Source organism: Apostichopus japonicus, chromosome 20 (assembly GCF_037975245.1).
Source record: "Apostichopus japonicus isolate 1M-3 chromosome 20, ASM3797524v1, whole genome shotgun sequence".
Classification (NCBI taxonomy): Eukaryota; Metazoa; Echinodermata; class Holothuroidea; order Aspidochirotida; family Stichopodidae; genus Apostichopus; species Apostichopus japonicus.
In genome coordinates, this window is record NC_092580.1 from 26,913,953 (window position 1) to 26,928,122 (window position 14,170).

The 14,170-nt window shown below is 34.6% G+C and overlaps 2 protein-coding genes across 5 annotated transcripts; one reads left to right on the plus strand and one right to left on the minus strand.

Moving 5' to 3' along the window:
• Positions 1-431: 431 nt before the first annotated feature.
• Positions 432-5,260, minus strand: LOC139961296 (piercer of microtubule wall 1 protein-like). Its single transcript, XM_071960415.1, has 5 exons — positions 5,105-5,260; positions 4,587-4,648; positions 3,847-3,928; positions 2,780-2,913; positions 432-2,418 (listed from the first exon to the last, which is right to left on the minus strand). The coding sequence occupies exons 2-5, from the start codon at positions 4,629-4,631 to the stop codon at positions 2,350-2,352; spliced, it is 330 nt and encodes a 109-aa protein (XP_071816516.1). The 5' UTR covers positions 4,632-4,648; positions 5,105-5,260; the 3' UTR covers positions 432-2,349.
• Positions 5,261-5,322: 62 nt separating this feature from the next.
• LOC139961294 (nicolin-1-like) lies at positions 5,323-13,411 on the plus strand. 4 transcript variants are annotated; one of them, XM_071960414.1, is made up of 8 exons: positions 5,323-5,418; positions 7,102-7,294; positions 7,897-7,987; positions 8,566-8,666; positions 9,988-10,104; positions 10,641-10,718; positions 11,570-11,677; positions 12,266-13,411. In XM_071960414.1, exons 2-8 carry the CDS (start codon positions 7,112-7,114, stop codon positions 12,305-12,307), a joined length of 720 nt encoding a protein of 239 aa, XP_071816515.1. In that variant the 5' UTR covers positions 5,323-5,418; positions 7,102-7,111; the 3' UTR covers positions 12,308-13,411. The 4 variants fall into 4 exon arrangements, with proteins under 4 accessions (XP_071816515.1, XP_071816514.1, XP_071816512.1 ...); XM_071960413.1 differs by lacking the exon at positions 5,323-5,418 and adding an exon at positions 5,425-5,608; XM_071960411.1 differs by lacking the exon at positions 5,323-5,418 and adding an exon at positions 5,615-5,799.
• Positions 13,412-14,170: the final 759 nt, after the last annotated feature.

Genomic DNA, 14,170 nt, shown 5'->3' on the forward strand with positions numbered 1-14,170 from the left:
GTTGGAAAACATTCCAAATACCCCCCCCATTGATAATGCATATGGCTGGGTGATTCTTAAAACAAAGTGTTGAGGTACTTTACTGGCTTGCTCCTCTAACCAAAGTCACATGTCCCATCAAAGTTTGTGAACCGACCAGATTCAACCCTCTTCCAATGAACCTGCAGTTGTACAAGATAGGTCATCCATGGACAGTTTAGGAATATGTCTTGTACATAAAATTAAAAATATTTTTATATTATTTTATTTTCAATGCAGTTTACAGATTGACTGTAAAGGGTTCCTTGATCAAAGAATGATCACAAAGTTTAAAACTCAGTTGACAATTAAGTACCAAGCAGCTTGGGGTGTTGAAATCAGCTGCATCAGCGTTAATGATATCAGGAACATTTTCAAGTTTCATTGACAAAAAGACACAAAACAAAAGAAAATTTTTATTATTTTTTTCATACAAATATATATTTATTTACAAATCCACCTTACTGACAAGTATTCCCCCAACAAATGCATATTGAAAGCAGTTTACAAATAGCCCATGCCCCTGTTTTATCCATTAGCATGTAATATGACAAGCTGATAGAAAAAACTATATATATAACATTAAAAATTAAGGTATGACAAAGAAGAAGACTATTATCAGAGAGAGAAGACATACATAACTTGGCGAATCAAATAGTTGCAGATTGATATCAGAAGGATCATGGAAGAATAAGAGAAGGCACTTAATGTTCTAAATTGATTTAATATGGGGGTACGGTAACAGATATTAATATATTACAATGTTGAATATACAGGTACAATCCTGTGGCACATTGCTCTCTTTACACTGTCGCAGGTTTAGGAGACATAACATCTTTTTTTTTCTTTTACTGTTTAAAAATCCTCAAATGTTAAATTTGTTTAATGTTTCTTAACTATTTTCGTGGATGTCATCCTTTGAAATACTTCCGTGAAATTGAGGCTGGTGAAATGTGACAAAATATCCGAGTGAAGGAAATATCTAACATGAGTAGCAGCAAGTTTAGTTCTGACCACATTCAATCGCAGTATTCTGTTTGTTACAGCACATTTTGTGGGCAATGTTGATTCACCCTGACTAAGGATGCAGATTATCATTTACAATGATGGTCTGTGATAATTAATGATGATAATGACTTACTAATTACACAATGAAGAAGAATTTAAGCATAATTGAAATTTTACTGCCAAACAGTTGCATAGAATAGCTCTTATTGTATTGTAGCATGTCACTGGTATGTTTTAATAAAATTGAAGAGAAGTCAAACACTGGCTGATCGTTCGCCAACTTTCAAATGCATTTCACTGCCACCTTCAAACTATTTTTCCTCAATTGTGTACTTTTAAACACTTCTTGAAGTCTGGAAATAATTTGCTGATTCAGAACTACAGGTTATGTTAAAGAAGGTAAGAAGGTGTATAAGCTGAGACTTCAAAATAAAAAGCACTTTTATAATCAAATGAACAGTGCAATTTACAACATAGCAAGTTATACAGCATTCATAATCAAACACAAAATTCCTTCAATTTTTTTTTTAAACATGCCACTTTATCATCTACTGACAGTAGTACCTACTCCTTTTCATCTTCAGTTGAAACACAGAATATCTTGCTCCACAAAGGTCTCCTTAAACTACTTTTCACTAACGCAAGCAATATGTGATTTCTTGATATATGCATCTTAAACAGTCTAGACTAAATTTCAATTAAGTCTTAATTTTTAAAATGTAGTTGTGCTTGCTACTGTTTCTCGAAAGCAAGAAAGACACTTGTGAAATAATGCGCTCTGATAGAATAAAATTCTGATAACGATCCAAATTGACACCCAAATCGACACCGATAAAGAGCCAACAGTGGACAATTTGTTGTGTGGTGGAGAGAGTGACTAAATTACAGATGTAATATCACCAATTAATTTTAGTGTTCAAATTTTGTAAAGCAGACTTAAAGGATCTGAATTGTCTCATCTAACATACACTATTTCCTGTTTACATAAACTGATATTTGTACTTGTGAAGCAATTTGCCAAATTTGCTATGTAATACCAGATAAAGATAGAATACCAGACTATACAAGCAACCACTCTTTCCTCCAGCAGAGGGAGAAAAAATCACTCTCACAAAAAACATGAATAAATTATGCTGAAGATAAGTAAACACATTCAAACAACTGGTTTATTCGTTTCTTCGATTTTGTTGAAATCTTCTGTCTTGTGGTAACAATGGCGGAAATGCATTACATTCTGTGATGGTACAACTAATGTTTATCAGTTCAATGCAAATATTTCAATGTCCTGAATGATGACTGGCTAACTTTACTAGTAAGGAATCATCAAACCTTACTTTGATCCAGAGCTGTGTTTAGACCTTCATTTCTGTACATTCCACACTTTCCAAGATGCTGTAGAGAAAAGTGAAAATCAAAGATATATTATAAATATAAATAGATAATCAAAACTTTCAAAATGAAGGACAATATTAAATGAACTTTTTAACTAAAGCGAATTGAAACAGGGAGTTAAAAAATGAGAAAAAAAATGCAACTGTTTAAGTATATAATAAAAGCAATTCAGAAAAGATTTCTTTCAGAGCATTTTCTTTTTCGTAGGGTGAACAAATAAGTTTTCAAGTTGCTCCTAAATTGAGATTTGATTTTAATGCAGCTTAACTTAAAAAAAATATCTGAAAATCGTAAGGAAATGAAAGGCATTACAGTAAACGTAAAGTAAAAAAAAAAACATAGTTTGAGAATGAAATCTTACCTCTGTGAACTTTTGTGATTTACAGTGAAAACTAGTTGGTACAGTGTGAACGGTTGGAGCTTTGCTGCCATACTTCATGTTAGTAGTGATGTACATTATATGTTGAGCTTTGTTATTGTATCCTTGGAAGGACTCTGTCAAGAACAAAAGAAATAAATAGGATAATAACAATTTTAGTGAAACATGTCAATATACATTGCAAACTACTATGCAAAATGGGAACATTGCTGTATATACAAGTTCAAAGATATGGATAGTACTTTTTGGATGGAGTGTTAGCTCAGTGGTTAACGCCGGTGCCTTTCAATCATAAGGTCCCGGGTTCGAGTCACTCCCAAATTAATGTATGTCGTCCAGTTACAGAGTTGGTGACAATTAACAATTCATAATCATGGACGTTAAATATGAATGTAAGAGACTGACTTCGGTCAGCTTGCGGCTTTGATAAGCCCACAAGGCTTCTTCGCGAGTTCCTGCTTGCAGGAGGATCTAAATTACATACATACATACATACACAGCAACCATATTATTTATCAAGGGATCAATTTCAGATCCTTCAAAAGTTCTGTACAATGCAAAATCTGAACATTCAATTATTCCCTGAATTTCTTATTGTTTTCAACTGTACATCCAGCCATATGAGCATATAATAAAAATAATAAGTAATATTTATATAGCGCATATTTTGGTATATCTTAGCAAAGCTCAAACAGTAATATCCCCCCCCCCCCCCAGTTACACATAACCCCCTTGCTAGTGAAATACAAGATAATAAAACTTGACAGGAAGAAACATGTTCTTAGGAAATGAGGAGAACACATAATCAAATCGATTAATTACTTTTTGGAAAGTAGCACAGTTAGCATTTGGTAATATTTTACCTCTACAGCCTTCACATTGATCAACTTTTGTAACAACTAATTTGAAATGAACTACAATCAGAAATTAGAATTTCTGAAGGGATCAACAAAATAAGAAATACGTTTTTGTGATCATCAAAAGAAAAATGATTTTCAGGCATTCAAACCACACTGATAGTGTGTAACAAATGTAAAAGTAAACCTTACCTGGATGTTCAAATCTGTCAGGGATTGTCTGAGTTTTGTAGTAATCTGAGGTTCTTTCTCCTTTCTCGTTAGGTGCCGCAGACTGATTGAAAAAGATATCAAACAGGACCATTGATAATTTATGGGAATACGGTAACTTCATCTTCCCGAGAATATAGCATAAATTATATTCATACTTTAGTGGAGACAGAAATCATGTTGATATGGCTTAAACTTTCCAATTTGTACTTTTCTGAAGGTTTAACTGTTCAAATTGTTACCCAAATATTGAAATTGGATTAAATAACATAACACTTTTGACTATGTACAGTACAGTAGTCTAGTATAAGTTAATTTCTACTAAATAATGGTTTAATTTGGTAACGTCACTGATGCACTTTAACAAGTCTGCCAAACTGTATTCCAAAATGTATAGAGATTTACAATTTTCCATCCATTGATACACAGAAGCATTTCTGGGTTTTACACACCACCGTTGCAATAATATACAGTAGGGTACGAAATAGTAACTGACACATTAACATAGGGCGACAGAACACAAGGGCAATTCCTAGTAGAAATTATTCAATACAAAGAAATATGTAGCAGCATCAGATAAAATATAACTTTCTTAATATAAGATTGCACAGTACTGTGAGGTCATCTTCTTGGGGACAATTTTGAATGAATGGCTGCATTGTTAACTGAACAATGCTAACATTGTTAACATGAATGCTGCATTTGTATGGTATTCAGCTCACCTCATTGAGTGGAACATTCTGCATTTCTGGTTGTGATGATGCCATACTGTATTGCAGGGAAACTGTAGGATAGAGAAAAACAACACAAAATCAGCATTTCATACATAGCTAGCTATAAAACATACTAAATAGTCGCACTCGTCATTGGTCCTCATTTGATAACTGTACACTTTTATAAAAATTCAAAAGTATGGGATGAGGCTCCCCTTATATTTAGAACAAAATGATACATGATAGGATCAAAAAAGAAAACTTAAAGTTTCTTTTAAGTTTTACTTTTAGCATGGCAAAGTCATTAAAGATATTCGGTGAAGGTCAGGTCCCTTCCTTAATGAGTAAGATATGTTACTTGTTAGTTACTGCCCAAACATAAAGTTAGGGCTAGGCGGGTAGACCCGGACCCTAACGTTGGCATAGACACTCACTTAATGACAGCAGCCTGGTCTACTTAACCTAGCATAAGAAAATGTCAAAATGAGTATTGTAAATACTAGCTTCATAAATAGTTTTAAACTCACATATTCCGAACGAAAACCCTGTTTCCAAATTACTAGCTTAGGCTAAAGTAAGAACTGCAACGCTAGACTTGACTGCGTACGGAGTTAGAATTTGATGATGATTAAGAATTAACGTCGTCCTTTTCTTCCACAATCCTGAGTAAATCTGCAAATTATCCTTCTGTAGTCTACGTATGTAATAATATAGTACACTTCGTATATCAAAACAGCAACAGGTACAAACAACGTGTGTAAATACGATCTTAGCAACCGTTGCTATCGCACACATGACAATCAGTCGTTTTTACTGTCCCATATCTCGGATGAATAAAATTGTAAGAAAATGTAAGATTTGATTATGAATTAGGACTGTTATGAAGCTGAAAAAATAGAGAGGGTAGTCCTATATATTTCGTCCAGTTTCCGAGTTACATTCCCAATCATATAATCTTCAAAATTCTAACTGGAGAGCACCACATTGATTTCTGTGGAGGGCACCGACAGCGACTAACTCAAGAAGCGCAGGCAAGGAATATGACATTGCATACGATTTCGAGCTGGTCGAGTTAAGTTTAACCTGAAGTAGCCTAGATTGGCAGGCACATGACGTTGAAGTTTGGTGTCAGACGCGACTATCATTATTCCTCTGTGTCTTATGTGAAGTTTTACGTTGCCTAAACGCTGAAACAAAGTAACCGAGCTGTCCCGTCCAGCAGGTGAATTTTCATGGGCAGATCAATGTATTAATGTATTTCAAACGTTAGGCTTAGCTGTTGTTACCAGTGTTTGGCCTAATGTTAATTTAATTTGTTTCCGCCCAGGTAGTTTCGCCTGTATTAAAAAACGGTAACATCCGCCCCAGAAAAAGGTTTTATTGACAGATTGGGGCCCTTGAAATAATTTGACTGTCTGGGAAAGTGAATCTGTGAGTGTGACATCACAGCTATGTTTGTACTGTTTAAAATTTTGGGCTAATGAAACTTTCATTTCATTTTCTCCCAACCTGAGTTAAATCAGATAGGCTAAGTCAAGTGTATGCTTTGGTGAAGTCTATTCCTCAGAACTATTCTGTTAACATAGCAGTGGCTAGCAAAAGTAAACCCAATTAAAGGTCTGCCAAATATAGCACTCTATCATGGAAAAGTTTCTTGAGAATACGTAATCGAACTGCCTGGGTCGTAAAATTACCACATTTTACCAATTAGTGTGCAACGCCTGCCTCATATATTTTCTTGTATGAGGGTCTTTGTGTGCACGCTGTAGACATGAAAGTGTTTATACAAAGAGCCTAGTGGAGTTCAGAAGCTATGGAGGCTAATTGTAGAGCCTGCAGGCCGATTTACCCATTGTAAGTGACAGGTTATAGCGTGCTATAATTGGAGCCAATAAAGCAGATCTATAAATGTGTTATGAAGCAAAAAAAATCCTACAATCTTATGCAAAGAAGATAAAGCAGTCATTCTTTACGTCATGAACAGTGACCACCATGTTGTTTGGGGGGAAACAAATATGGTACCTTACATAGGTGTAGGAGCTTAATTTGATTTTGGGGGGGGGGGGGGGCTGTACAGTATAACGACTGGCCCGAAAAATATAACCAAAATTTTTCGCGCGGAGTTCAACATGTTAATGTGCATATCATATAGGCATTCATCGGTTATTACATCACATGCCAATTACATACAATCATTTTTCGTGTTATCACCCTTCCATATTGGTTCTAATTATTGGGGAAGTAGTTACAATAATAATGATAATAATAATATCAGTTTAACCATTGAAAAACACATTGCAAATTATTCTTCTTTCAGTAGGTGCCCGAAAAATTCTCAGCATATTGCCCGAATTTTCACACAAAATTTGGTTGGGGGGCTGCAGCCCCCCCGCCTCCTATGCCTATGATACCATACAAATTTCCATTCTTACATAAAAAAATTCCCAAACTTTTTGCATTCTTCATTTGTAAGCAATGTTTCTGTGGGAAAGTAACACATACAAAACATTTCTTCCTTTTTCAGAAATCAAGAAATGTTACCACAAAAGTTCAGCCTTAGAAGAGAAAACCAACTTCTAGCAAGCTCTGTCGGAAAACCTTGTGAGCTTAACCTAGACCTCAACAAACAAAACCAAGTTCATAGTTCTCAGTCTGGTTCAAAGAGGACCAGTGGTATCTTAGTTCTGGAAGTTCTACCTGCTGATACACCATGTGATGTAAGAATTCAGTAATGTATTAAAGTTTACAATTTCAGAGTACAGTACATAAGCCTATACAGTAGCTCTATGACGTTTGTGAGTGAAACAGAACTTTTACTAGTCACTAGAACAAGATTTTAAAAGCCTATAAGTAAAGCTTTGAGGAGCACTAGCCCAGTTTACTTCATAGACCCCCTATTGTGACCCAAGTACCTGGAGTATGTGAAGGTTTAGCCAGTCATAATAGCCTATTATTCATACATTCAATCAACTATGCCCATACTGACTCAAGTAATGGGCAAGATAAGATATTGAGATGGGGTTTTCAACTAGCATTGTGAAAAACTTTTCTCATCCTTTGCAAAGCTACAAGTCTTACTCAATTGTGCAAAAGAAAGCTACTGTATTATACTATAACTTTATTGCAGGGATCATATAGCTCAAATTTTTCTTCAATTGTAAGATGACTTAATTTCTTGTTGGCAGGTCAAGTTTCTACAGTTATAAATGTAGTAAGAGTTCTATACCACAGATATAATACTGTTGTTTGATTATACAATCCTTCAAGGTAATTTGCTGCCATAATTAACTCTTGACGGATGTTGTTTTTTTATCAACAGATTGGCAGCATCAGTTTTAAGAATTTTTACACGGCATTTCTAACAATAAAGGTAAAAACAGTACCAGAGGAGAATGGACAAGATGTAAAAGGTTTGTGGAGGAACCTATACAAATATATATATATATCTATTATATACTAAACATGAAAGCAAATTTAATTAAAGATAACTTCATATTTCTGCTGCACAATTGAAAGGCATGTATTTACCACAGCTTTGAGTACACAATTTTGTTGTGGAAATTCAAGCAAATACATTTTTAGATTGGTTTTAATGATGACACATATCAATCTGCATCACTTTGAGATATTAACGTAAAAGGAAAATAATGGTAGGCATATGATCCCACCGAAGGGGAGTTTTTCTGGCCTAGAGCTGGTGCTCGATTCAACAAACCTACACTTTTGTATCATTCTTTAAAATTTGGTGTATTTTTTTTAGTAAACCAAACTTGCTGTTCGGACAACCAAAAATTGAGACCTGGTTGTCCAAGGAACAACCATTCAAACCATCCATAAAATTGTGCCCTGATGACTCTTTTCATATGTACTTGAGTTGAAATGGAGATCTGATGGAACTGCCTTATGGTTGAGTTAGCTAAGTAATATAGAGAGACACGCTGCTATGATATTCTTAGATGATGTAAAAACAATTTTGTTTTTTGTACAGAGGAAGGAAAATGGAGTACATGCCTTCATCAGCATCAGTTAATGCCAAATCCACACTGTGAGACTGGTAGCCAGGATTTCTTCACCATTTCCTCTAAACAGGTATCCACAAAATTCATTTACAAATTTACTCTTTATTTAGAATTGTGTCATTTGAGTGTGGAGTCATGGGGTGTGTTTGTTTTGTTTTTTATTTTTGTTTTTATTTTTGTTCATCTTTGGAAAATCAAACAGTTATCCATTGACTGAATGCAACAAGTTTTTTTGCATTCATGAGGAAAGTAAAAGTATTATTTTGGGCCAGATTTGGGGCATGAACTTATGATCACTTGGATCCATAGTAGGTTTCATTTGCAAAAACGGTTACCTTGCATATTCACTATTTCACTATTAACTACTGTACAAACAGTTTGTACCGTGTTGATACATTAAGATCGATCATTGCTTCATTTGCATCAATATAAACAGTACCATTGTTCTAGCACAAAGAGGTTGAAGTTTATTCATAGACTACAACAATGTGACTAGACTTATCACCACAAGGTCATTTTATTGTCAGAAGGTTAGTTATCTACTTATCATATCAAATTAATGGTACTACAAATGACAAAATAAACTGCACGAATGACTCAAGGAAACAATATGGCTGGTGGCAGGTTAATCTTACGATGCCAGATTCTGCAGCAATCCTTAGATTATACTTGAATTATTAGCTTTGAGTTGAAAATGTAAAAGTATGTCTCTTTGAATACTTATATGAGTGGTTTTATACTGACATTAATGCTGATATGCTTCATTTTTTTCAAAATGGGAGAAACCTTTAATTCGATTATCAAGTTGATCTGGCAGTGGCATGGTGGGTTCAATAACGACTCACTTAAGACTATGAACTGATGAAAGTATGTTGATAATAAAGCTGTGGTTTCTGTAACTATTATGGAATTATTTATATAAAGATAGTGGAATGCAACTCACTTGGATAACCTGAAAATGAGTTGTTAATAGTAAATACTGTTCTTTGTGCTAATGCAGATATAAAAGAGGGAAAAGTGGAATATTATTTAAGAAAGGTCTAGAAAGGATAAATTTGGAATATGGTTTTTAGTTTTTACAATGGACACACAAAGGAACAACACAGACAGTTGATGATGTATAATTACGTTACATAAATATACATCATCACCTGACTTCACATCTGTGAAAAACACGTAGCGAGTCTTGCTAGCACATTTCAAGTAAGGCTCATTTCCGTTTGCTATATTGAGGGAAAAAATCATGAAATTTCGAATATGTACCTTGCAGAAGAATAAAATATAAGTAATAAAGTACTTTTAAGTATTAAAGGAGAAATATTGATCATTATAAGTAATAAAGGAGAAATATAAGCAACAACACTTTCTTTTTTTTCTTTTTATTTATATAGATGCTCTTCCAGCCTAAGAGGGTATGTCTTGTCAGATTGATCATGCAACAACCTTCCCCTGTTTGGATTTCATTCAAGGTGGAGAATATTTCATTGATGTCGGATAAGCTGGTTGAGGTAACCTTTGTCAACATTAGTCTTCCCATTCACTCGGTCTAATTTTGTGACATCTGATTATGTGCTTATCCTTTGTTTTTTGTTTTTTATAGGTTTTGGTCTGTTCTATAGTCTTCTCGTGTTTTTAGATTTTTGTGTTCGTATTTCACATACTGTTTATTTTTCGTTTACGTGTTTTCTTTATTTTCTTTGATTTCTCTGTCTTTTTATTTTTTTGTTTTGTTTTAGGTTTTGTAAAGCGCCTAGAGGCCTTTTGGTATTTGGCGCTATATTAAGAACTTATTTGTTATGATTATTATTATTATGTAATCATTCCAAAGTAACAACTTCTATTATGAAAGTGTTGTCAAAAGTTTTGTTTTGTTGGGGTTGGTGAATGGTCCACACCTTCACAGAAGTGAAAGGTGTTTTTAGTAAGATTATTACATATGAAGCAATAAATATAAGTAAGTGATATAAAGAATGACAAATTAACAAGTCACCTTAGTTTTTTTGGCGATTTACTTCCATCAAAAAATATGTTTTTTGATCTTCAGGACAAAAACAACTCAGTGATACTGAAGTGGCTTGAGGAACAGGCAGAATATGGCAGCGATGAGCGACCAGAAGAAAAGGTAAAACTTGTGAATGTGTAGTAGGGGGGTAATTAAGTAACCTTTGACTTAGTCAGTACTCTGCATACTCCAAATCTATCGCTTAGCCAATGTGTGTGTAGCTTGAGAAATTGGCCAAATTGACGCTGTTTACACTTGACGAGAACAATCACCTGTGAAGGATTCACTCTTGATCACATCAAAAAATGTTCTAGAATGGACGTTGCTAATCTTAGTGGCTGTGTGTTATGTTGCACTGAGCTGCATACAACATTAATTATGAGTTATTACAGAAATCATGCAGCAGCATGCAAGACTATTCTCTGAGGTATCCATGAGTAGAGTCAATCCCTTCCTCTGTGATGTTTAATACATCATGGTTGCCTATGGCCATGGTATCCATGAGTAGAGTCAATCCCTGCCTCTGTGATGTATTAATACATCATGGTTGCCTATGGCCATGGTATCCATGAGTAGAGTCAATCCCTTCCTCTGTGATGTTTAATACATCATGGTTGCCTACAGATTTGATTGGAGTGGAAATAATTCTTATTGTGTGTTGTCCTTTCTTTAATTTGGTTATAAAAGTATGCATGGTCCCTCTTACCTCTGATTGGCAGCCCATGTAAAGACGAGGTTAATATCGATTACTACAAACTCACGACTGTATCATTAGCTCAGTCGGCAGAACAAGGAACACCTACCCTGAAGACAATAGGGCTTTTATTCCATTATAACATGAACAATTATCTGCTCTTTCAACCATTTTGCCCACAAAGGTTCTCTTTGTCTTACAAAATGCTTTCATATTTATTCAACTGTTTGTGATTTGTAACCTAATAGTTGCTTCAAATTTGTTGTCACCTTCACAGACCGATGCAACTGCCAAGGAGGTCGCAGAACACATGCAGAAGTTATGGGCATTAACCGAAACTGTCCAATTACACCAGCAAACCCAATCATCTCTCGGAAGATTTGATGTAAGTGGGGTTTCTCTGTTGTTTAGAAAATGATCGGTGGAATCTAAATCACTTCAGAAGATAATCCAAGGGCTGGGGTTAAGGTAGAAGGGTATCAGTACAAATAGTTAGATTACATATCAGAGCTAACTAGCATTTTACCAAATTCTGATTTCCATAAATTTTCATTGAATCAAGGAAATGCATGTCATACTACGTGCTATGTTCTCATCGGTAGATTGAACGTTGGTGATGAATTAGCTTTATTCCAGACATGAACTTGTCTTGGTTTAGAAGTTTCCATTTTTCAGCAAGAGATTCCCATTTTGTTGATTGTTAATAGCTTTCCTGTAATTCAGATTCCTTTTTTCTATTCGGCCAAGGACAGTGACCTCCATACAACTATTCAGCGAAAACTTTGTATTTCTCATGCATTCGATATCAATTAAAGAAGTTTTTCTCGTGATGAAAATTAAATTCCAGATTTGGTTATATTTGTAAAGCTTTGTAGACTGGTTCCTGTTGTGGATCTGTACTTTAGTGCAAAATAAAATCCTTCATTATTATTTTGCTTTATTACCAGAATGTTCAATTGTTATCATCCTACAGGTTGATGGCTCCTACGAAATCAATCTGTTATCCTACACGTGACACATCGTAACAGTTTATGGTGTCGATGTAAACCCACGAGGGTAGACGTGAGGGTTTCATGAATGTTCCAGGTGTGCTGTGATGTCCTGAACTGAAGGTTGCGTCATGAGACCGTCAATGTGATCATTCAAACCAAAGCTTCATAGTTTAAATCACATCTGAAGAGAATTAAGTTCTAGCCACTGGAACCGAAGGGTCGGCATTGTTCTCGAGTAAATTAATTGACAGTGATAAACCTTTGGTACTATCTCTATGCAAACTTCCCAACCATTGGGTGGAGAGTAACTTTCAAAATGGAATTAACTGAAATAAAGAACTGCGCATTCTGTATAGAGGTCAACAGTCTTTTCATTTAGATTTCAATCTTCTTGGTGCAAAATGTTGTATTTCAGTAAAGTGTAATTGATCATACAGTACATGTAGTTTTACAGCACATTGTCAAGTACATCTGATACAGACAAACATTGATCAGTTGTTGAGGATGGCTGGGGGAGGGGGAAGGGGGGCGAGTGAGGCAGAGAACATTGGACACTGCTCAAAATGATAACACAGTGAATACCACTATTTACGTTCCTCAATGGCACATATTTATTGTTATACGAATGATAAATAGAAAATAATGGCAGAAGTAGATATGAACGGTCAGTAAATGAAAGATTGTCAAAAGATCAGTTGTGATATTACAAAAATTACAAATAATCTTAATATAAATGCAAGGAAAGAAATATCAAAAATATGACGAAAGAGTGACGGTATTGTTATGAAACACCTGTGACCTGTTAAACGAACTTGAATATGTATCAAAGACGACAAAAAAAAACTGTACTTTAATCCTTAAGAAGGCATATAGTTCCTTTTTCTTTGCATTGACCAGCTTTTGTGATAAGTCAAATAATTGCTATGCTCATTACATATCTGGCAGATTAGTAAAGTAGACCTGGCTGGCAATACATTGGTTAATCTGGTCACCAATTTTATGTATATATATATATATACTCCTTACGATGTTATGATAACTGTTAAGACACTGAAATCTGAAGACAACTCAGTGTATTTTCATTTCTATATGAAATTAACCAGAAGAATAGAAAAGACCACAATTTCTACATTTTTTGTTGTATGTCTTTTTTCTAATCTCCACTTTTCATGTGTTCGCAGAAGAAAGTGTATCAATCTATGTATTTCAGATATATGGAATAGATCAATGTTACAGACATTCTAGTTTACTTTACTACAACTTTCACTTAGGAACGGCAAATTCACTTACAGTCCGAACTGCAAACAGGTCTTTAAATATCTGTAATTATAACAACCAACATATATCGACATTTACAATAGTAAGAAGTCTTGACTAAGTAACAACTTGAAAGCCCGAATAATGACTTACAATATCAAAACAGATACAAAAATTTGCTGCACCTTTCAATAGGATTTTACAAGTGACAAATAGGTTAAGGCATGATAGTTACAACTTCCAGTATTTTTGTTGTAAAATTCAATTTAGAAGTCACAAAGAATCTGAGCAGATGTACTGACATATTACATACGTTCACTGTCCAAAGTGTATGTTGTACTATTCAGATACCTATTCCAATGTCTCTTGTATTTCAGGATACACTTTTCAAATTCAGCGTGAGCTTTTAACATTAAAAATTGAATAAAAGTCATGTTACGACACTGAATTCTAAGAATGATGGACCCTCCGTGTACTATGAAATGGGTCTTCTAACTTGAAATATTTGAGACACTTAAATGGGCTTAGTGTCACATTCAATGGTATTTGGTGGAAGTTTAGGATTTAAGTTTGTAATATACCTGCTGATTCCTTCCCCAGACCAATATCTTAGTTATTGTCCCTATCCA